Here is a 22,451-nt window from a genome sequence, read left to right as displayed (position 1 = left end):
TCCTTCATAGCTCTGACAGTTCGGACATGTCTTCCTCCTCTCACTGATGCCAGTGGAACAGACAAACAGGTTCCTGCTGATGCTGATAATGAGGAAGATGAGCAGATATTTTCATTTTAATTCCTGACCATACCAACTGTTCATCGGACTGATCTTCCTGAAATTATCTGCAGGATTCTTTGGTTCTCTGTCTCTCCGTCTATGATCAGAAGGTCTTTGCTTGACCTCTTTGTACGGACCGTTCTGATGGAATCACGCTGACGGTTCTGATTGGATATATATACATGTGTTTAATTAATTTATGTTCAGAAGAACAACAGTCAAGGCAAGACAAGGAATGAGTTCAACCATCAGTCAACATTAGTCCACCAGAAAAGCTTCAAACCACAATAATAAATCATTTTAAATGAATTTATCTGAAAGTGGGTTTTAACGTTCACTGAACGTCCCAACGTCTGACATTAAATCAGACTGAATTGGACTTACTGGATCTCAATGTGCTGGAATGAACAGAACTGAATTTGGACTTTTTTGGATTCACTATAACCATCTATGAGTAGTTTATTTGGTAGAGCTGCCTTTAAACTGTCTGACTTGGGTCAGATGTTTTGGGTTTTCTCCCACAAATGTCTCATGAGAGTTTGCTGCAGTTTTGGCCCATTCCTCCCAACTGAACCAGTGTAACGTCATTGTGAATAATGACTCTCTTACCAGCTTCAGCAGCATCTCCACAAGGTTTTTAGCTTCTGTTCTGGGGTTGGTTCACACATTTTGGACCAGAACACTTTCATCTCTGGGACACAGAACCTATCTCCTTCCTGAACCGTAAGGTGGCTGGACTTCCCTATGCTCTTTATGCTTCTATATAAATGTTTCAATAGATGAAGGTGTCACCTTCAAGCTTCTGGAACCAGACTTAAGGAGGTCCATAGTTCTTCTCCTGATGTCTTGGTGGATTTCTTTGGATTCATGACGTCACACAAGGACCCAGAGTGTTTTAGGTGTCCGATCCAGATGTACCTCTAGTGAACTCAAATGTTGTGAAGGTACCTATCAGGAGGTTAGAAGCCAGGATGTGCCCCCCATCCTAAAGACAACCATATCTCTCTATATGGTGTATGTAAACTTCTGGTTTCAACTAGAAAAATAAACAAATGAAGTAAAATAAATGCAAACCCAATAACAATTGATAATAAGTAAATGATGTCCCGGGTCATCTCCAGAACATCAGCCATAATAAAGACTAAGTGGTTAATATGTAAATGAAACCTAAATGAATAAATACATTTTATTAACCCTCCAGCCCTTCAGGAAGTTCATAGCGGTTCCTCTTCAGATTACACCGAGCTCCACCCAGACTGAGCTTAAACTACTGGACCGCGTGGTTCCGGTTCTGGCTTCGTGCAATCTGTTCTTCAGAACCAGACTGCTTAGGTCCAGAATCCAGATTTATCTCAGGATTTCCATAACAAGACACGCGCGCCGGCCGCGGGACTGCTGTCCTCGCTTGGGAGCGCGCCTCATGTCGGGAGCGCGCGCAGCAGATCCAAGGACAGATCGGCGGGCGCGCGAGCATCAGGTCACCTGTCCTCCATCATCACGAACCTGAACAGAACCAGGAGAACCCGACCCGCGCTGTCCTGCAGAGAGGAGCCGGTACCGACCCGGGATTAAATTGCGGGGTCGGTGCTGATGGATACGTGCTGAAGCAACAGGACGAGGCGGCACCGCGTCCGTGTCAGTGGGTCCCGCTCCGAACACACACTGACAAAACCAAGCCCACTTACCTCTGCCATCACAAAACCGACCGGGACCAGAACCTCCGACTCACTGAGCACCTTAGCCGTTCAGGAAAACCTGTCAGAACTGGATCAGAACCGAATCAGAGCGTGACCCGGCTGATCCAGACAAGAGGAATACAAACCAGACGGTGGATCAACAGGAGAGCCAGAACTAGGAGCTATAGCGGAACCAGGACCAGGACTTGTAGCTGAAGCTGTATCAGTGAGTGTCTCAGGTTCTGTTCAGGTGTTTTTGTTGTGGTGCCGTCTGAGCTGCAGAGTAACTGAATTCATCTGGCAGGTACCAGTTTACTTTTGATGCAGGGGCTCCGGACTCAGGTTCAGAGGTCCGGGACTCTGAGGGCTCCGGGCCCCTGGAGGCCCAGTATGTATTTCCTGTATATGTTTTGGTCCATTTGGGTTCATCTTCTGGTTTCCTGGATTTGGGGTCATATCTGTTCAGGTTTTAATGTTGAAATTGTTTTTTTGTTTTCACAAATTTGCTTTAAATTTTTTTGTGAAAATACTTTTATTTCAAATTTCTGAGAATAATTTCGGATTTAAAAAAAAATTAATAAACAGTGAATAACATTTTCAGATTTGGATTAGATTATAAAATTTGAGATGTTTTAGGGATCTGATTAAAAGGCAAGAAAAACAAACAAATTGGAGGATGTAGAAGAAGAGTCGAGATGAAGAGACTTAAATAATAAACTCTAATAAAATATGCAATACATGATCCAAATATTAGTTCAGATATTTTCCTCATCTAATACTGTCATGAGTTTTTAGTTTTTGCCATATTCAATTCATTTCACAGTGTTCATTGTTGTTAGAAAGGTGTTGCCATATTAGTTTATTCCTAATGTAGTTTCTTAGTTTATTCTTGTGTTCTGTTCTCTGTGTTTTAGGGTTTATTTCTCAGTGTTAATTAGTCTCCCTGCTGCTCCACATCATCCCTGGTTAGCTCCCCTGCTTTCTATGTTATTCTCCACCCGTCCCTCAGTATTTGAGCTCACTAATAAGTTTATTGCTGGGTTCATCTGCTGCTCCGTGTTCCTGCTTGTTTCTCCCCCACTGGTCCGATGTCCTGTTTCCTTATTGTTCATTATTAAAAACTCTTTAGCCGTCCACCTCTGGTTCTGCCTGGATGTGGGTCCAACTAAAAATTACAAGTTTAGATTAGGCTACAAATACTTTTCTGTTATGGTTTGTGAGATAGGACCCCAGAATGCAGACGAGCAGGCAGCGTGATGGTAAATGAAAAGATATTTAATAACAAAAAACTCACTCACAGGAGGTGATGGCAAAAACAGACATGGGCAGGTTGGCAAGACAGGCTTGGCATGATGAACAGGTGACATGAACTGAACAACAAGACATGATCTGAGAAATGTGTGACTGAACAGGTGTGTATTTATGGAGGGTGAACCAGGTGGAGCAAGACAGATTAACTAGGTGCAGGTGAACCGAATAAACTTAATTGACCTGGAGAGAACAAACGTGACTGGAGCAAAACAGGAATCCAAGAATACAAACTAATAGAAACAGAACAAGAAAAACATGAAACCAGATCCAAAAACCAAACTAGACTAAAACATGACCTGAAAAATAAACAGAAACATGATTCAAAACTTGAAGTGTGAAACAGACCAACAAAACCCAAAACACCCACAAATCATAAAACTTTTCTTTAGTTTTTTCTAAGTATGATTCTTTAAAATGTACATTTCAAATTTTGCAAATTCAGAAGGAATTCTACCGTCACACTTTTGAACTTGGTGCATTGTGAATTTAAGATAAAACAATTCAGAACAGAAATAAAATATGCACTTATTTTTTATGAAAAAAAAAAAATGCTGTTACTTAAAACAATTCAAAGAATGTTTTCAGATAATAAAATTATGATCCAAGCAGTAAATGTATGGAATTATATCGGAATGAGAACCAAGAATCCCAACATAGAAAAATGCAGTTTATTAGTTATTTTAAAATGTTAAGTTATAAACTTACACACCAACCGTGGCGACTGTGGCTCAGTAGGAAGAGTAGTCATCTTGCAATCAGAAGGTTGTGGGTTCGATTCCAGCTTCCTCCTGCCATATGTCGATGTGCCCCTGGGCAAGGCACTTAACCTCAAGTTGCCTACCGATCTGTGTATTGGTGTATGAATGTGTGAGCCTTAGTGAGTGTGATTGGGTGAATGTGGCGCTAGTGACTGGAAAAGCGCTATACAGGTCCTTCTCAAAATATTAGCATATTGTGATAAAGTTCATTATTTTCCATAATGTCATGATGAAAATGTAACATTCATATATTTTAGATTCATTGCACACTAACTGAAATATTTCAGGTCTTTTATTGTCTTAATACGGATGATTTTGGCATACAGCTCATGAAAACCCAAAATTCCTATCTCACAAAATTAGCATATCATTAAAAGGGTCTCTAAACGAGCTATGAACCTAATCATCTAAATCAACGAGTTAACTCTAAACACCTGCAAAAGATTCCTGAGGCCTTTAAAACTCCCAGCCTGGTTCATCACTCAAAACCCCAATCATGGGTAAGACTGCCGACCTGACTGCTGTCCAGAAGGCCACTATTGACACCCTCAAGCAAGAGGGTAAGACATAGAAAGACATTTCTGAACGAATAGGCTGTTCCCAGAGTGCTGTATCAAGGCACCTCAGTGGGAAGTCTGTGGGAAGGAAAAAGTGTGGCAGAAAACGCTGCACAACGAGAAGAGGTGACCGGACCCTGAGGAAGATTGTGGAGAAGGGCCGATTCCAGACCTTGGGGGACCTGCGGAAGCAGTGGACTGAGTCTGGAGTAGAAACATCCAGAGCCACCGTGCACAGGCGTGTGCAGGAAATGGGCTACAGGTGCCGCATTCCCCAGGTCAAGCCACTTTTGAACCAGAAACAGCGGCAGAAGCGCCTGACCTGGGCTACAGAGAAGCAGCACTGGACTGTTGCTCAGTGGTCCAAAGTACTTTTTTCGGATGAAAGCAAATTCTGCATGTCATTCGGAAATCAAGGTGCCAGAGTCTGGAGGAAGACTGGGGAGAAGGAAATGCCAAAATGCCAGAAGTCCAGTGTCAAGTACCCACAGTCAGTGATGGTCTGGGGTGCCGTGTCAGCTGCTGGTGTTGGTCCACTGTGTTTTATCAAGGGCAGGGTCAATGCAGCTAGCTATCAGGAGATTTTGGAGCACTTCATGCTTCCATCTGCTGAAAAGCTTTATGGAGATGAAGATTTAATTTTTCAGCACGACCTGGCACCTGCTCACAGTGCCAAAACCACTGGTAAATGGTTTACTGACCATGGTATCACTATGCTCAATTGGCCTGCCAACTCTCCTGACCTGAACCCCATAGAGAATCTGTGGGATATTGTGAAGAGAACGTTGAGAGACTCAAGACCCAACACTCTGGATGAGCTAAAGGCTGCTATCGAAGCATCCTGGGCCTCCATAAGACCTCAGCAGTGCCACAGGCTGATTGCCTCCATGCCACGCCGCATTGAAGCAGTCATTTCTGCAAAAGGATTCCTGACCAAGTATTGAGTGCATAACTGTACATGATTATTTGAAGGTTGACGTTGTTTGTATTAAAAACACTTTTCTTTTATTGGTCGGATGAAATATGCTAATTTTGTGAGAAAGGAATTTTGGGTTTTCATGAGCTGTATGCCAAAATCATCCGTATTAAGACAATAAAAGACCTGAAATATTTCAGTTAGTGAGCAATAAATCTAAAATATATGAGTGTTAAATTTTCATCATTACATTATGGAAAATAATGAACTTTATCACAATATGCTAATATTTTGAGAAGGACCTGTATAAGTTCAGTCCATTTACCATTTAACCAGCAAACAACAGCTTTTGGCTCATAATTTGATTTTCCTATAAAAGAAAGAATTTAAAGGGTTTTTCCACAAAAGCTGTTCAAGTTTCCAATCAGTTCTGGTTCTGAGTCTCTTATTAGCAGCTTGGAAGAACCACATTCCTTCTTGCATTAAAAGCTGATGAACAGCAGCTCCACACAGTGCTTCAATCCATGACCCTAAACACCAGAGATAATGAATAAAGCCACAGAGACAGTTTATTTATTCATTTAACTCTGGTTCAGAAATGAAGACACTCAACAGGATGGTTGGAGACAGAGAGATGCTGACTTCTTAATTATATTTGAGTTTTTATCTAGTCAGTCATTTTCTACCGCTTCTTCCATAGTGGGTCGCGGGGGAGCTGGTGCCTATCTCCAGTAGTCTATGGGCAAGAGGCGGGGTCACCCTGGACAAGTCGCCAGTCCATCGCAGGGCAACACACAAACAACCAAGCACACACTCATTCATACACCTAAGGTCAATCTAGAGTGACCAATTAACCTAACATGCATGTCTTTGGACTGTGGGAGGAAGCCGGAGTACCCGGTGAGAACCCACGCATGCACGGGGAGAACATGCAAACTCCATGCAGAAAGACCTGCGGTCGGGAATTGAACCCAGGACCTTCTTGCTGCAAGGCAGGTTTTTATCTATTTGCTCTAAAATGAGATAAACTAACTTCTTATTTGACAGCGAGAGTCTGTGTTGAATGTTGAAGAGCCCGCGGCCTGGTTGATACCAGGAGCTTTAGTTCACCTCAACAGTTTCAGAAATGCAACATTTAAATCATACTTAGGTTGAACCTTTAAAAAATTTAAAAGTACGAGCATTGAGCTTTGCAGGAGCCACGAAAGCAATAAAATAGAATAGAATAGAATCAAAATGTCCTTTATCGCCCCACAGTGGGGGAATTCAGGTGCTCCAGCTGCAAAGTGACAGGTTATCACATCACATCCGGTGAGTCTTGGTTGGTAGGAGGAAGGATGAACGTCCAGCCTGTTGGGTTGTGTAAAAGGTTCCTAATAAAAAGTAAGACTAATGCATAGAGCTGGCTAAAATGTGAAAATAAGAAAGTGATACACATTTAAAAGACTTGTGATGTATAATTCTCCAGAGAGAGGATGCACATTCTTGCTGACATCTTCATTCGTCAGCAGCTCCACCTCCTCATCCTCCTGGTCATCCTGCTGCTGGACCACCAACAACAGCAACACCACGTCACTACCAGCAGCTGGGTTTACTCATTCATTGGAAAAATATTTGGACACCATTGAGCATAGTGATGGGTTCTCCAGCACCGGCACCAAGCTCCGCCTTCTCTCCATCTTAGAGAGGTGGAGCAGCTCCCAGTAGAATCACATGACCAGCAGCAGGAAACATTCACACTAAGTGTGCAAAAATCCACAGAGATTAGTCAGTGGAAAAAAGAGTGACAAAGTAAGAAACTACCACTACTACTGCCTACTACTACTACTTTGTTTATATATAAAGCAGTGTAAAACAACCACAGCTTAAATAAATTGAGCTGCACAGGTAAAATCAAGCAACTTCTAAAACAGAAATCAATAAAATAATAAAAACTGAAATAACAACAGATGGTCTCAGGTTTTGCCAAAAGCCAAGAATAGTTTTAAGAGTGGTCAGTGAAGGGGAACGTCTGATATGAAAAGAGAGATCATTCCATAAACTGGGATCAGGAACAATGAAGGCTCTGTCCCTTCTGAGCTTCTTGTTATACCTTGGCACTGCCAGGAGCAGCTGGTCAGCTGACCTGATTGAAGACCATATAGACTTTTAAGAACAAATAAGAGGATCTTAAAATGAACTCTTAAGATGCATCCAGTGGAGGGAAACCAGGACGGGGGTGATCTGCTCCCTCTTACCAACTCCAGTTAGAAGCTTAGAAGCTGCATTCTGGACCAACTGGAGACGTTTCAGGTAAGACTGGCTGAGTCCAAGGTAGAGAGCATCACAGTAACCAAGCTGGGATGAATTACTGTTTTGTTTTGAAATAATTGGTTCACCTTTGATAGATGATAGAAATTGGACTTGACCACTGCTCCAACCTGGCGATCTAATTTAAAATCACTATTTTAAAACCCGAACTAGACACTGTCTGCTTTAAATATGATGCCAAGGAGCCCAAATCAACAGGGGGAGGTTCACAAAAGCCACTAGGACCAAACACAATCACTTCTGGTTTTACAATTTAGGAAGTTTAAGGCCATGCAGGCTTTGATGCGCTCACTTCCCAACAAAATGGAGGAACTACAACTGCTGTTGGGGAAAAACAGGGACTTTTATTCATCGGCAGTTTTGTGCTTCACGGAGACGTGGCTGTGTGGATTAATACCGGACTCTGCGCTGCAGCTGGCAGGATTCCAGCTCTACAGAGCGGACAGAGACACGGAACTCTCCGGCAAAGCGAAAGGTGGAGGAATCTGTTTTTACCTCAACAGTGGTTGGTGCAACGACGTGACAGTGATTCAGCAGCACTGTTCTCCAGACCTGGAAGCCTTCATCATAAACTGTAAACCTTTCTATTCCCCCCGTGAGTTCGCTTCGTTCATCCTGGTCGGTGTTTACATCCCGCCACAAGCTAACGTGCAGGTCGCACAGCGCATGCTCGCCGACCAGATACTGAGTGTGGAGCGGACCAACCCGGACTCCTTAGTAATCGTCGCTGGTGACTTTAACAAAGGTAATCTGACCCACGAACTTCCCAAATACAGACAGTTTATAAAATGTCCGACCAGAGAGGACAACATTCTGGATCACTGTTACACCACCATCAGAGACGCTTATCACGCCATCCCACGTGCTGCACTGGGCCAATCCGACCACATCATGGTCCACCTGATTCCTGCATACAGGCAGAAACTAAAGCTCTGCAAACCTGTTGTGAGGACGACAAGGAAGTGGAGCAGTGAGGCTGTGGAGAATCTCCAGGCGTGTTTAGGCTGTACAGACTGGGATGTGTTCAGGACTTCTACCAACAGTCTGGACGAGTACACAGAGGCTGTGACTTCCTACATCAGCTTCTGTGAGGACAGCTGTGTACCATCATGCACCAGGGTGAGTTACAACAACGACAAACCCTGGTTCACAGCTAAACTCAGAAGGTTAAGACTGGATAAGGAAGAGGCCTTCAGGAGTGGGGACAAAGACATATACAGAGAGGCAAAGTACAAGTTTGGCAAGGCAGTGAAAGAGGCCAAACGACTGTACTCTGAGAAGCTCCAAATCCAGTTCTCAGCCAACGACTCTGCGTCTGTCTGGAAAGGGCTCAAGCAAATCACCAACTACAAGCCGAAAGCCCCCCACTCCATCAACGACCGACGCCTCGCCAACGACCTGAACGAGTTCTACTGCCGCTTTGAAAGACAAAGGGACAGTCCTGCAACCATCTCCCACGACGCCCCCCAACAGCTGCAGCCACAATCCACCACCCCCACCTCCCCAACCTCAAGAGGGGCCTTGGCACCTCCAACCCCCACCAGCCCCCTACCCATGCCGAGGACGGCTCTTTCCATCCAGGAGAGGGACGTCAACAAACTCTTCAGGAGACAGAACCCCCGGAAAGCTGCTGGTCCGGATTCTGTCTCACCAGCCAGCCTGAAGCACTGCGCTGATCAGCTGTCTCCAGTCTTCACAGACATTTTTAACACCTCACTGGAGACATGTCATGTGCCAGCCTGCTTCAAGTCCTCCACCATCGTCCCTGTTCCCAAGAAGCCAAGGACCACAGGGCTTAATGACTTCAGACCCGTCGCCCTGACCTCTGTGGTGATGAAGTCCTTTGAGCGCCTTGTGCTCTCACACCTAAAAGACATCACCGACCCCCTCCTGGACCCCCTGCAGTTTGCCTACAGAGCCAACAGGTCTGTAGATGATGCAGTCAACCTAGCCCTTCACTTCATCCTCCGGCACCTGGACTCCACAGGAACCTACGCCAGGATCCTGTTTGTGGATTTCAGCTCTGCCTTCAACACCATCGTCCCAGCTCTGCTCCAGGAGAAGCTCTCCCAGCTGAGCGTGCCCGACTCCACCTGCAGGTGGATCACTGACTTCCTGTCTGACAGGAAGCAGCGCGTGAGGCTGGGGAAGCACGTCTCTGACTCCCTGACCATCAGCACCGGTTCCCCCCAAGGCTGTGTTCTCTCTCCTCTGCTCTTCTCCCTGTACACCAACAGCTGCACCTCCAGTCACCAGTCTGTCAAGCTTCTGAAGTTTGCGGACGACACCACCCTGATCGGACTCATCTCTGATGGTGACGAGTCCGCGTACAGATGGGAAGTGGACCATCTGTTGGACTGGTGCAGCCAGAACAGCCTTGAGCTCAACGCTCTAAAGACAGTGGAGATGGTTGTGAACTTCAGGCAGAACCCAGCCCCACCTGCCCCCATCACCCTCTGTGACTCCACAATTGACACTGTGGAATCTTTCCGCTTCCTGGGAACCATCATCTCCCAGGATCTCAAGTGGGAGCCAAACATCAGCTCCCTCATCAAGAAAGCCAGCAGAGGATGTTCTTCCTGCGGCAGCTGAAGAAATTCAACCTGCCAAAGACTATGATGGTGCACTTCTACACAGCCATCATTGAGTCCATCCTCACCTCCTCCATCACCATCTGGTACGCCGCTGCTACAGCCAAGGATAAGGGCAGGCTGCAGCGTGTCATTCGGTCTGCTGAGAAGGTGATTGGCTGCAGTCTACTGTCGCTCCAGGAACTGTACACCTCCAGGACCCTGAAGCGGGCAGGGAAGATTCTGGCTGATCCCTCCCACCCCGGTCACAGACTCTTTGAGACTCTCCCCTCTGGCAGGAGGCTGCGGTCCATCCGGACCAAAACCTCACGCCACAAGAACAGTTTTTTCCCATCTGCCACCAGCCTGGTTAACAAAGCCCGGAAACCACCCTGACATTCCCCCTTTCCCCCACACCCCCCCTTTTTTTGCTGACAGGACACCTGTAACCTGTAACTCTATGCGTTACATTAACGCTCAGCTTGGACTCCTGCTTACTTGCACTGCTTTACTTGCACAATGATCACCTGCACTGTTGTATTGCTCTTGCATCTTATACTGCTCTATATTTACTCTCACTCACTTAAAACTGTGCACTTATATTTATATTATATTGTAGATATGTTTGCACTGTTTAATTTGTACTGTATTGCACCGACTACGCCAAAACAAATTCCTTGTATGTCCAAAAACGTACTTGGCAATAAAGCTTTTCTGATTCTGATTCTGATTCTGATGTGTTCAAAACACAACAGTGGGCTTCTTTATTTAGTAGCATATGTATCTGACTGTCGTCAGCATATCAATGAAAGAAGATCCCATGATTCCTGAGTATTGAACCCAGAGGAAGCAGATAAAGAAAAAAGAGCAGGGGACTTAATACTGTGTCCTGTGGAACCCCATGAGATAGAGGAGCAGAGGAGGATTCAGAACAAGAACATGTTCACCAGAATCATTTGCTATGAGGATGTCATTAAATTCTTACTGCAGCAGATTCTGTGCTGTGATGAGTTTCAAAACCAGACTGAAAACCTCCAAGATGTTATGGTTATCTAAAAAGATCTGACCCTGAGAAAGGACCACTTTCTCTGAGATTTTAGAAATAAAAGGCAGCTTGTAGATGGGCCTAAAATCTGCCAAGTTTGGTCCAGGCCCCATTTCTTAAGCAGAGGCTGCACCTCAGCATGCTGGAAACCTACAGGGACAATACCAGACAACAGGCTGCTAACAGTGGAGAGGATCACCTGCCCCATGCTGGGGAAAGGTGAGGCAGGACAGGATGATGGGGAGAACCCGATGGCTCAATGTGGCCAACTGCATCATTTAGCCTGGTCAGAGGTACTGGTTCAGGTTTATTGAACACATCTGGACAGCGAATCAAGCAATAGAGGTCCCAGCAGGGGCTGAGATGAAGGCTCTTCTGGTGCCAACCTTAGCTTTAAAACATTTCAACGTGTTTTACATATCTGTTGTGATTATTAATCTGAGAATATTATTTAATATTAATATTTTATCAAATAATATTTGGGTCTGTTAAGGATTGTCCTGTGAATACCAGCCCAGTAAGGTGATGGTATTAGGACAAAATAGAAAGGTGTGAGATGAGCTCTGACATTATTGAACAGCATAAACTCTGCACATATATGGAATAAATTCACACAATTTCTTAAAATATAAGAATTTATTAACAAAAATAAGTCAACTCAAAGTCAAACATATTTCAATCAACAAACTCTTTACTTTGCTAAAACAATCCAACTAAACTACCAAGCAGAATTAAAGAATAATGAAGACTAATGGACTATGTACAATATAAACAAGTTGATTAAAGATGATTGATAATTATGACCAAAAAGAGTGATGCAACATTACCATGCAATGTTTATGTTTGAGAACCAAGGATTATCTTGAAGAATCTGGAAGTGAAGTTAAGTTAGTCTTGGAACTAACTTAGGAAATAATCAGCAAACGTTTAGACAACCATTCACAATGCAAGATCAGATAAAATATTATTTTAATAAAATAATGTTTTAAATAATGATCTGCTGAATAAAACCAACTTTCTGGATGACTAATTCTCAACGGTGTCTCATTAGCTGCCTTTATTTATTAAAATAATATTTGAAGAAATATTATTAAGGGAATATTTTGGAAAGAGCCAAATCTTTCTGGAGAAATGGGGCTTAATGGTGTTTACTTAGTTGTCAGATTTAGTGAAATGATGTTCAGGGACTATTATTCACTAGCTTGAAAACTAACAACCTTTCTGTTAAATACTCTTTAGTAGCAGCACGTGTTCTTACCGGTTAGCAGTTGAGCTAACAAAAGAAGCTAATAGCTTAGCACCAGAAACAAACACATACCTTTAAAATACATTGGTTAATATAAGGGTTAAAATGCATAAGTGCAGACGGCGCGTTATGATCAAACATCTGTTTAAAATCACCCTTTAAATAAAGTCGGTCTTAACTTAAAAACATACAAAGAACACAACCTGAACACGTGTGCTACAGATATTCTGCTAGCACCAAGATAGCTGAGTTCAACACAAACAAAACCAAACTTCATAAAATGAAAAACGTTTAGATCATTTCAATGTAAATCTTTCTATTATTGTTCTGCCCAAACACTTAACCTCATGAACTGTGGTGAGGAACGTTGTCCAAGCGACGATGAAGTTTGAAGAGAGCTCTGTGAACAAAGGGTTAGCTTCCAGCTAACCTCCAGCTGTGGATGAAAGATGGCCCGTTCTGTCCGCTAACCACGCTGCACGTTATCATTACCATGGTGATGAGGTCTCTGTTGTCTTCCTTCCAGACTGGGAGACGCTCCGCTCGGCTTCGTAGAGACCGCTTCTCTGTAGGGAACTTCTCTGGGACAGTTTGCTTCACAGGCCTCAGAGAGAAAGTAAGCAATTCTTACACCTTAATTTCCCCGTTCATGAATGAAAATACCAGATACACAGACAGTATTTCATTCGTACTTATCTTTGCATATGATCGATGATCGTATGACATCCTTGGATCCAGTTGAAGAGTTTATGTCTGTTTGCCAGCAAAGAGACTTCAGCGAGCTTTGTCCCCCTCCTATCCCGATGAAAACCGGTATGGAAGAGGTCGGCTTGTTGGAGAGGTGGGGGTTTTATGCGGGTAGTGGCATCATGGGAAGTCCGCTGTTACCCCCGATTTCTAAGTTGTGCCGGAAGAAGGTTAATGCAATTTATTTTGAAAGTTCCAGAAAAGTCCGTACCGTAGTTTAATGTTGAAATCCATGGCTGTGGGTCCCAACATATCTCAGAAGATGCTTCCATGGTTGTAGGTCCTCAAGAACAGAGTCAATAATTCACCACTACTCCACAGAAACCCCTCTCTAATATTACCAAACATTCTTATTTTCATTTTTCTTCCCTGTTTCAACATAAATCACCACTCAGACACCAAGTCTCACAATCCTAAAGTCTGAACCTAGAAACACAAACCCCTAAAAATAAAGCTCAGTACTGCCCTGTAGAGATAAAGCCCCGCCCCTAAACATAAAACCCCGCCTCAAACAAAACAAGCCCCATCCTGGAACAGTAAAGGCTGACCCATAAAGTAAAAGACCTACAGATAAAGTCCTGCCCACATTGACTCCACCCATACATAAAGCTCCACCTTTTAAATGTGAAATAATGCTATATAAACACAAAGCCTCATCCTGCCCACATAGTCTGCTCTATTAATGTGAGGCTCTGAACCCCCTCGTTCCTGTTTGACTGTTTATGACAGTTGTTTCCCTTTAATGACTCATCTTCCGCCTCCTCATCCTTAGTGGAGATGCGCAGCGTGCTGCTGCTTGCCGTTCTGCACTGCTGCTCGGTGGCGCTGTGCGGCTGCGAACCTCGGCTGGTCAATGTGGGCGCTGTCCTGAGTCAGAAACGCTACGAGCAGGTGTTCAAGGAGGCGGTGAGTCAGGCCAACGCTCTGTACGGCAAGGACAAGTTCAAGATGAATGCCATCTCTGTCACGCACAAGCCTAACGCCATCCAGATGGCCCTGTCCGTCTGTGAGGACCTCATCTCCAACCAGGTGAGGTCACATGATCAGACGCTAATCGGTGAGTCAGTCTTGAAATTTGTTTCGGATTGTTTGAGTGACAACAGATCAGGATGTGAGATAACCATGGTAACCAGACACCTGGTGACATGGCTGCACAAATAAGTATCTTCTGCTATATTTCATGTTTTAAGTATGTTTTAAGCTTTTGTAATTTGAGTTTTAAAAGCTTTGAGGAAGATCTTTATTATAGTTCTGTACCATGTTCACAACTTGTTTCTGTTGCTAAACTGAAGGTTGTTGTCGAGCAGCTTTAGATGCTCTAAATGGAGGTACCATCTCAGGCAGATCTCAGTCCTTCTCAGGGTCTCTGATGGCTTGTTGGTGTTTGGTCTGCGTAACTCAATTTAAGTCAGTCAGTCAGAATTCAATTCAGTTTATTTCTATAGCGCCAATTCACAACACATGTCGTCTCAAGGTTCTTCACAACAGTCAGGTTCATACATTCCAATTAATTGTAACCATTGAGTGAGGGAAGAATGGAGCGGGAGATCGACAGACGGATCGGTGCAGCTGCCACAGTAATGGGGGCGCTGTGCCGGTCCATTGTGGTGAAGAGAGAGCTGAGCCGAAAAGCAAAGCTCTCAATTTACTGGTCGGTCTACGTTCCTACCCTCACCTATGGACATGAACTTTGGGTCATGACCGAAAGAAAGAAATCACGGATACAAGCGGCTGAAATGAGCTTCCTCCGTAGGGTGGCCGGGCACTCCCTTAGAGATAGGGTGAGGAGCTCGGCCATCCGGGAGGAGCTCGGAGTAGAGCTGCTGCTCCTCCACATTGAGAGGAGCCAGTTGAGGTGGCTCGGGCATCTATACCGGATGCCTGCTGGACGCCTTCCTCGGGAGGTGTTCCAGGCACGTCCCACCGGGAGGAGGCCCAGGGGACGGCCCAGGACACGCTGGAGGGACTATGTCTCTCGGCTGGCCTGGGAACGCCTTGGGCTCCCCCTGGAGGAGCTGGAGGAGGTGTCTGGAGAGAGGGACGTCTGGGCGTCTCTGCTGAGTCTGCTGCCCCCATGACCCGGTCCCGGATAAGCGGAAGACGACGAACGAACGAACATTGAACAGTTCAGTCAGATTCAGTTATTTATTCAAATTGGATAAAAAGTTTTTCTATCTAAGGAAACCCAGCAGATTGCATCCAGTCAGTGACTTGCAGCATTCACTCCTCCTGGATGAGCATGTAGAGACAGTGGACAGTCACTGGTGTTGACTTTGCAGCAATCCCTCATACTGAGCATGCATGTAGCGACAGTGGAGAGGAAAAACTCCCTTTTAACAGGAAGAAACCTCCAGCAGAACCAGAACCAGGCTCAGTGTGAGCGGCCATCTGCCACGACCGACTGGAGGTTTGAGAGAACAGAGCAGAGACACAAAAAGAACAAATAAGCACTGATCCAGGAGTACTTTCTATGGGAAGGAAAAGTAAATGTTAATGGATGTAGCTCCTTTAGTCGTTTCATCTAGAAAGAAAGAACAGATAAACTCTGAGCCAGTTTTCAAGGTTAGAGTCTGAAAGAGAGAACATAGAGTTAGTCACAGTAGAAGCTCAGTCAGTAGCCATGTCTAGGAGAGAGAAAGGGTTAAACACTAAAAGACAGGGCCATGTGGATCATCGGTAGAAGGTGAGCATTAAGTTGTTGCCAGCAGAAGCTCGGACGATGCCCCTCTCCAGAAAGGTGTCACAGGTAGACACAGAGTCAGGCCAGGTGTAGCTTCTAGGAAGAGAAAAGAGAGAACAAAGTTAAAAGCTGAAATAACAGCAAATAATGTAAAATTGGAGAGTAGTATGAGAATGTAGTGAAGAGGGTGAAAGTGGTCATTATGTCCTCCAGCAGCCTAAGCCTATAGCAGCATAACTACAGAGATAGTTCAGGATAACCTAAGCCACTCTAACTATGAGCTTTATCAAAAAGGAAAGTTTTAAGCCTAGCCTTAAAAGTAGACAGGGTGTCTGCCTCACGGACTAAAACTGGGAGCTGGTTCCACAGGAGAGGAGCCTGATAACTAAAGGATCTGCCTCCCATTCTACTTCTAGAGACTCTAGGAACCACCAGTAAACCTGCAGTCTGAGAACAAAGTGCTCTGTTAGGAACATATGGACCAATCAGATCTCTGATGTATGATGGAGCTAAATCATTAAGGGCTTTATATGTGAGGAGGAGAATTTTAAATTCTATTCTGGATTTAACAGGGAGCCAATGAAGGGAAGCTAAAATAGGAGAAATATGATCTCTCTTTTTAATTTTCATCAGAACTCTTGCTGCAGCATTTTGAATCAGCTGAAGGCTTTTAACTGCATTTTGTGGACATCCTGATAGTAAAGAATTACAATAGTCCAGCCTTGAAGTAACAAATGCATGGACTAGTTTTTCAGCGTCACTCCTGGACAGGATATTTCTAATTTTGGCAATGTTCCGGAGGTGAAAGAAGGAAATCATAGAAACCTGTTTAATATAGGATTTAAATGACATGTCCTAGTCAAAGTTAACACCAATGTTTTTTACTTTATTATCAGAGGTCAATTTAATGCCATCCAGGTTAAGTGATTGACTAAGCAGTTTCTTAAGGCTAGGCTTAAAACTTTCCTTTTTGATAAAGCTTATAGTTAGAGTGGCTTAGTTTATCCTGAACTATCTCTGTAGTTATGCTGCTATAGGCTTAGGCTGCTGGAGGACATAATGACCACTTTCACCCTCTTCGCTACATTCTTAAACTACTCTCTAATTCTGCATTTGCTGTTATTTCAGCTTTTAACTTTGTTCTCTCTTTTCTCTTCCTAGAAGCTACACCTGGCCTGACTCTGTGTCTACCTGTGACACCTTTCTGGAGAGGGGCATCGTCCGAGCTTCTGCTGGCAACAACTTAATGCTCACCTTCTACCGATGATCCACATGGCCCTGTCTTTCAGTGTTTAACCCTTTCTCTCTCCTAGACATGGCTACTGACTGAGCTTCTACTGTAACTAACTCTATGTGCTCTCTTTCAGACTCTAACCTTGAAAACTGGCTCAGAGTTTATCTGTTCTTTCTTTCTAGATGAAACGACTAAAGGAGCTACATCCATTAACATTTACTTTTCCTTCCCATAGAAAGTACTCCTGGATCAGTGCTTCTTTGTTCTCTTTGTGTCTCTGCTCTGTTCTCTCTAACCTCCAGTGGGTCGTGGCAGATGGCCGCTCACACTGAGCCTGGTTCTGGTTCTGCTGGAGGTTTCTTCCTGTTAAAAGGGAGTTTTTCCTCTCCACTGTCGCTACATGCATGCTCAGTATGAGGGATTGCTGCAAAGTCAACGCCAGTGACTGTCCACTGTCTCTACATGCTCATCCAGGAGGAGTGAATGCTGCAAGTCACTGACTGGATGCAATCTGCTGGGTTTCTTTAGATAGAAAAACTTTTTATTCAATTTGAATAAATAACTGAATCTGACTGAACTGTTCAATGGTTACAATTAATTGGAATGTATGAACCTGACTGTTGTGAAGAACCTTGAGACGACATGTGTTGTGAATTGGAGCTATAGAAATAAACTGAATTGAATCATACATCAGGGATAAGGAAGAGGCTCACAGCAGTGTAGTTGGGGACCTGTATAAGCAGGCCAGGAACAAACTGACCTAGGAGAACAAAGCAGATGGAGACGCTTCTGCTGTTTGGAAAGGTTTTAAGAACCTGACTGCCTACAGGAGACCTTCCCCCAACCCTGAGCAGAATCCTCACCTGGGTTCTAATGCAGGTATGAAAAGGAGCAGTTCATACCTCAACCCAACTCCTCCACATCCCATTCAGACACTAATTCTTGCTGTACACCAACCACCCACTACCTTCAGACCCCCTGCCTCCACTTAGGATCTAGGAGGAAGATGTGAACAGGCTCTTTTCAACGCCTGAAAACAAGGAAGGCCTCAGGACCTGATAACGTCTCCCCATCATGCCTGAAAGCCTGCGCCAACCAACTTGTCCACATCTTCGTCACTGGAGCTGTGTGAGGTTCCCTCCTGCTTCAAACGCTCCACCATCATCCCAGAACCCAAGAAACCCACCATCACAGGACTAAATGACTACAGGCCTATCGTGCTGACGCCTGTGGTCATGAAATCCTTTGAGCTTCGGCTGTTGAAGCACCTGAAGGACATCACAGGCCCCCAGCTGGACTCCCTGCAGTTTGCTTACCAAACAAACAGGTCAGCTGATGATGCTGTTAACTTGGGACTACACTTCATCCTGTCTGTGGACTTCAGCTCAGCCTTCAACACCATCAACTCAGACATCCATCCTAACCCGAACCCTTTCATCCATCCAATACGTTTTCAGGTCTGTGGTGAGGAAAAGGGCAGCTAACATCTCTGCAAATTCTGGACACAACCTGTTTAGACTTTTACCTTCAGGTGGCGCTACAGAGTGCTATTAGCAGAAACCAGCTGCCACAGACCCAGTTTTTCCCCCCAGGCTGTTTCTCTGATGGACACCATGAACATCTCAAAGCCTGAGTAGTCAGATACTCTGCTGGAAACAAATAGGAATATTTCACAACCTGCCTTTCTTTGTCCTCATCTTTATTAATACATGGCTGTAAATACACATACGTGTACCAACTTTTCTTTTATCTGGATTTTTAACCTTTAAAGTTTAAATATTCATACTAAATGGTCTGCTGGGAACGCTGGAAACCAAAGTCAAATTCCTTGTTTGTGCGCACAGTCTTGACCAGTGACGCTGATTCTGGTTCTAATGTCATCTGGTCTTGTTTTCTATGGCTATGAACTATAGGACAGAACCTTTGCAGGTCTAGAACTCTGCCCTCCGTTCCAGGTTCTCTGGACCTCGGTGGATTGTTGATGACGTCTAGTTTTTCTGACTTCATTTCTCTGGATTTTATCCCTAATTTATTATTGTGCTATTTATGTTATTCTTATGATTTTTAGTCAGTAATCTGGGAGAGAAAACATTTTTTTGCTTACAGTTGATTTTATAATATCAAGCTCACATATGCTATATGATTTTTAACAGAAACACAATGTGCTTATTTGACTTATTTCTGTTCTTCAGGCTGTTTGCTCCCTTTAAAGAAAACGTTTTAAATGGTTCGCTTGGTACCTGACAGTTCTGTCACAGCCACAGTTTGAGTTTGTTCCAGGACTTCAGGGGACTCAGAGATGTTTGCTGAAACATAAATCTTTTATGAATATGATTAGAATAACATGAAGAACAGAAGCAGAAGTGACAGAATGAGTCCACATGAACAGCTTCTTCATATTTCACCTGTTCTGAAACCTGAGAGCGACCGTCAGCGGCGCATCGGAGAGGAACTGATCCTGCTGGGAATAATAAAACGTGTCACATGAAAAAAAGCACTCAGTGAATAAAGAGACGAGAAGCAGCTTGAGGCTTTAAATCAGAGCCGTTCTAAATATAACCACACAAAGAGACAAATAAAGGTGCTAAAACAGCCTGAGGGAGCGGAGCTGTTGCTTCTGGACTCTGAAACATTAAGAAACAGAAACAGGTCAGAGAGCTTTTGCTTCGTCCAAACTGCATCAGAGGAAGAGGAGTATCCTGGAAAACCTGCTGCTGTTTGTTTCAGGCTGAGGTCAGAGAGCAGGAGTATCACCAGCAGGAGTAGAAAGATGATGTGTTTGTTCTTTGTGGAGGAAATGAGGCCAACATGGCGGCGGCGTGTTGGACAGAGAGACTGATGTCAGATTAACATTCTCTCTCAATCTATGCACAGATGTAATCCTGCCGTCCTCCCAGTGGAGAGATGAAGGGATTATCCAGACGCTGCCAGTTTCACCTCACAGTTTTTAATCCAACAAATTCGGTTTGTTCCCAGCATGCTACAGGTCTTTGTTTTCTACATCCTGATCCATAAATCTTCCATCACTTCTTAAAAAATCAGCCACAATTTAGCTGGAATCCACTGACAGTTTAGAGAAGAACTAAGAACCAGAGGAGAGATGCTGCTACATGTTCTGCTGCTGTTTCAACACAGTGAGCAACCTTTTAGGTTGAATTCATGTGAAAGGTTCTCCTCACACAGGATTCCTCATCAGCAGGATCCTGATGGATATCCTGCTCACAATAAGTTAAATTTGATTTTACTAGCTTTAAAAGTTTTTATTTTCTAAAAGCACTGTTGCCTTGCAGTAAGAAGGTCCTGGATTTAAATCCCGGTCTGGGGTCATTCTGGATGGAGTTTTTATGTTCTCCCCGTGCATGTGTGGGTTCTCTCCTGGTACTCCAGCTTCCTCCAACAGTCCAAAAACATGACTGTTAGGTTTAAGTTGGTGTCTGAACTGCCCTTAGCTATGAATATGTGAACATGGTTGTTTGTACTGTGATGGACTGGAGATCTGTCCAGGGTGTCTCCTGCCTCTAACCACTGGGGATTGGCACCAGCAACCCTGCAAGGACAAGTGTGTATAGAGGGTGGATGAACAGTTTTTAATAAAATGGATTTTTTTTGGAGCATGGTATTCTGAGATGAATAACTTATTATGATTCAAAGGGAAACTTGATTGTGTTAAAACCTTATAAAATTAATTAGTTTTCTGTTCAATTTACATAGCAAAATTCATCACTGCAACTGAAAACACCTGAAGGCATCCCACAGCAGCAATACAGTTTTATTTGAACATTTACATTTTGATCCCAAAGGTGTTGTTCTGAGTCTGATGTTCGGTTCTCTTGTTAAATCAATAAGACGTTATTTGCCAAGATGAACACTTTGGGTTTTTGTTCTATTTCTTCAGCTGATCTGAAGTTAGCATGCATTACTTCTTCCAGGTGAGGGGTGCATGGGACACCTGATCCACAGAGATGCCAGATCTTAGGTTTTGCAGCAGATCCTGCCACAGCCCAAAGAACATTTATAATGTGGGTCATCAGATAGCATCATCTTTTCTTCTGCTGCAGGTGTATGCCATCCTGGTCAGCCATCCACCGCAGTCCAACGACCACCTGACGCCGACGCCGGTCTCCTACACAGCCGGCTTCTACCGGATCCCTGTGGTCGGGCTGACCACGCGCATGTCCATCTACTCTGACAAGGTTAGCTCAACATCAGACTCACTGTTTGCCACCAGTCTGAGGTGTCCTGGTGTTCCTCAGAGCTCTATTCTTGGTCCTCTATTGTAATATTTAGTTTCTGTTTTGTGGAGAACTTACCAACTAAATTTAAAGTTTTTTTACCCCACTCTGCCTCACCACCAAAAAGTCCAAATTTTCTTTGTTTTGTAAAAAGTGGGATTTTTTTTTGCTTGTAAATAAGATATTGTACTTCAGTAGCAGCAGAAAATATTTGTAATTCTATCCCTATTTAAAACTTGTGATGCAGCCCTCCTGTCTTTCTGTTTCCTACCTGTGATCAGAACATTCCTGTTTTCTTTTAAATGGTCCTCGTCAATTGCTCTCCAGAATTTGAGGTCTTTCAGAGTTTTTCTTTGGACCTCAGTTGTTTTTCTACTACGTTTTAAAGGAGTTCCTCGTCTGGCTGCAACAGCAATAAGTGTAGTGTCCTTCAAATATCTGGAGGGCAAACTGGACCAATGGAGGCTAAACTAGGATAAGTTAAGATTGGCTCAATGTCATGTCCCCTGAAGTTCAGGGGATGTCTGAATATAAGATAATAAATATTCTCAAAAAACTGATAAAAGAAGCTGTCTTAAAGAAACAGGAAGTTTCCAACATGGGAAAGAGATGCATCATCCTGCAGAAACCCCCAGCTGTGGCTTGTGGATTGGGACGGGGTCCAGTGGAGTTGGATGCCAAAGCTGAAAACTTGGAAAACAGTAGATAATCAACTGAAGGATAAGAGAGGGGACACAGGGGGGATCTTATGTCAGACTCCAGCCTCTATCCACTGATAGGATAATCCTCCTTGCGTCATGAAGAGTATCCAGCGTAAAACTGTTGCCACGTCTCCCATGCGAGTCAAGAACGTTATCTCCATACCGAATTGCTCAAGGTCGGGATTAACAACAACTGCCATTGGTGCTGCTGAGCACCGGTTGAAATCGGACTACTGTTGGTCAGCAAAGAAGAAGAGGAGGAAAACACAGAGAGAGAAGAGGAAAGGCAGGAGTCTAGGACTGAGAGTAAAGTAAGAACTTTGAATATTGCGACTATGACAGGAGAAGCCAGAGTTGGCTGACATG

At 44.0% G+C, this 22,451-nt stretch overlaps 1 protein-coding gene across 1 annotated transcript in view; it reads left to right on the top strand.

Annotated features, from left to right (window-relative positions):
* The first annotated feature begins 1,404 nt into the window (after positions 1 to 1,404).
* grin1b (glutamate receptor, ionotropic, N-methyl D-aspartate 1b) overlaps positions 1,405 to 22,451 on the top strand; it is a 100,465-nt gene continuing 79,418 nt past the window's right edge. Inside the window, exons 1-4 of the mRNA XM_047381723.1 lie at positions 1,405 to 2,004; positions 13,018 to 13,107; positions 14,011 to 14,267; positions 21,211 to 21,345. Coding sequence (XP_047237679.1) covers position 13,107; positions 14,011 to 14,267; positions 21,211 to 21,345 — 393 coding nt within the window. The 5' untranslated portion in view covers positions 1,405 to 2,004; positions 13,018 to 13,106. The remainder of the gene's footprint in view (positions 2,005 to 13,017; positions 13,108 to 14,010; positions 14,268 to 21,210; positions 21,346 to 22,451) is intronic.

Source organism: Girardinichthys multiradiatus, chromosome 12 (assembly GCF_021462225.1).
Source record: "Girardinichthys multiradiatus isolate DD_20200921_A chromosome 12, DD_fGirMul_XY1, whole genome shotgun sequence".
Classification (NCBI taxonomy): domain Eukaryota; kingdom Metazoa; phylum Chordata; class Actinopteri; order Cyprinodontiformes; family Goodeidae; genus Girardinichthys; species Girardinichthys multiradiatus.
The sequence above is the reverse complement of the archived record's forward strand: the minus strand, read 5'-3'. Positions and strand labels throughout refer to the sequence as shown.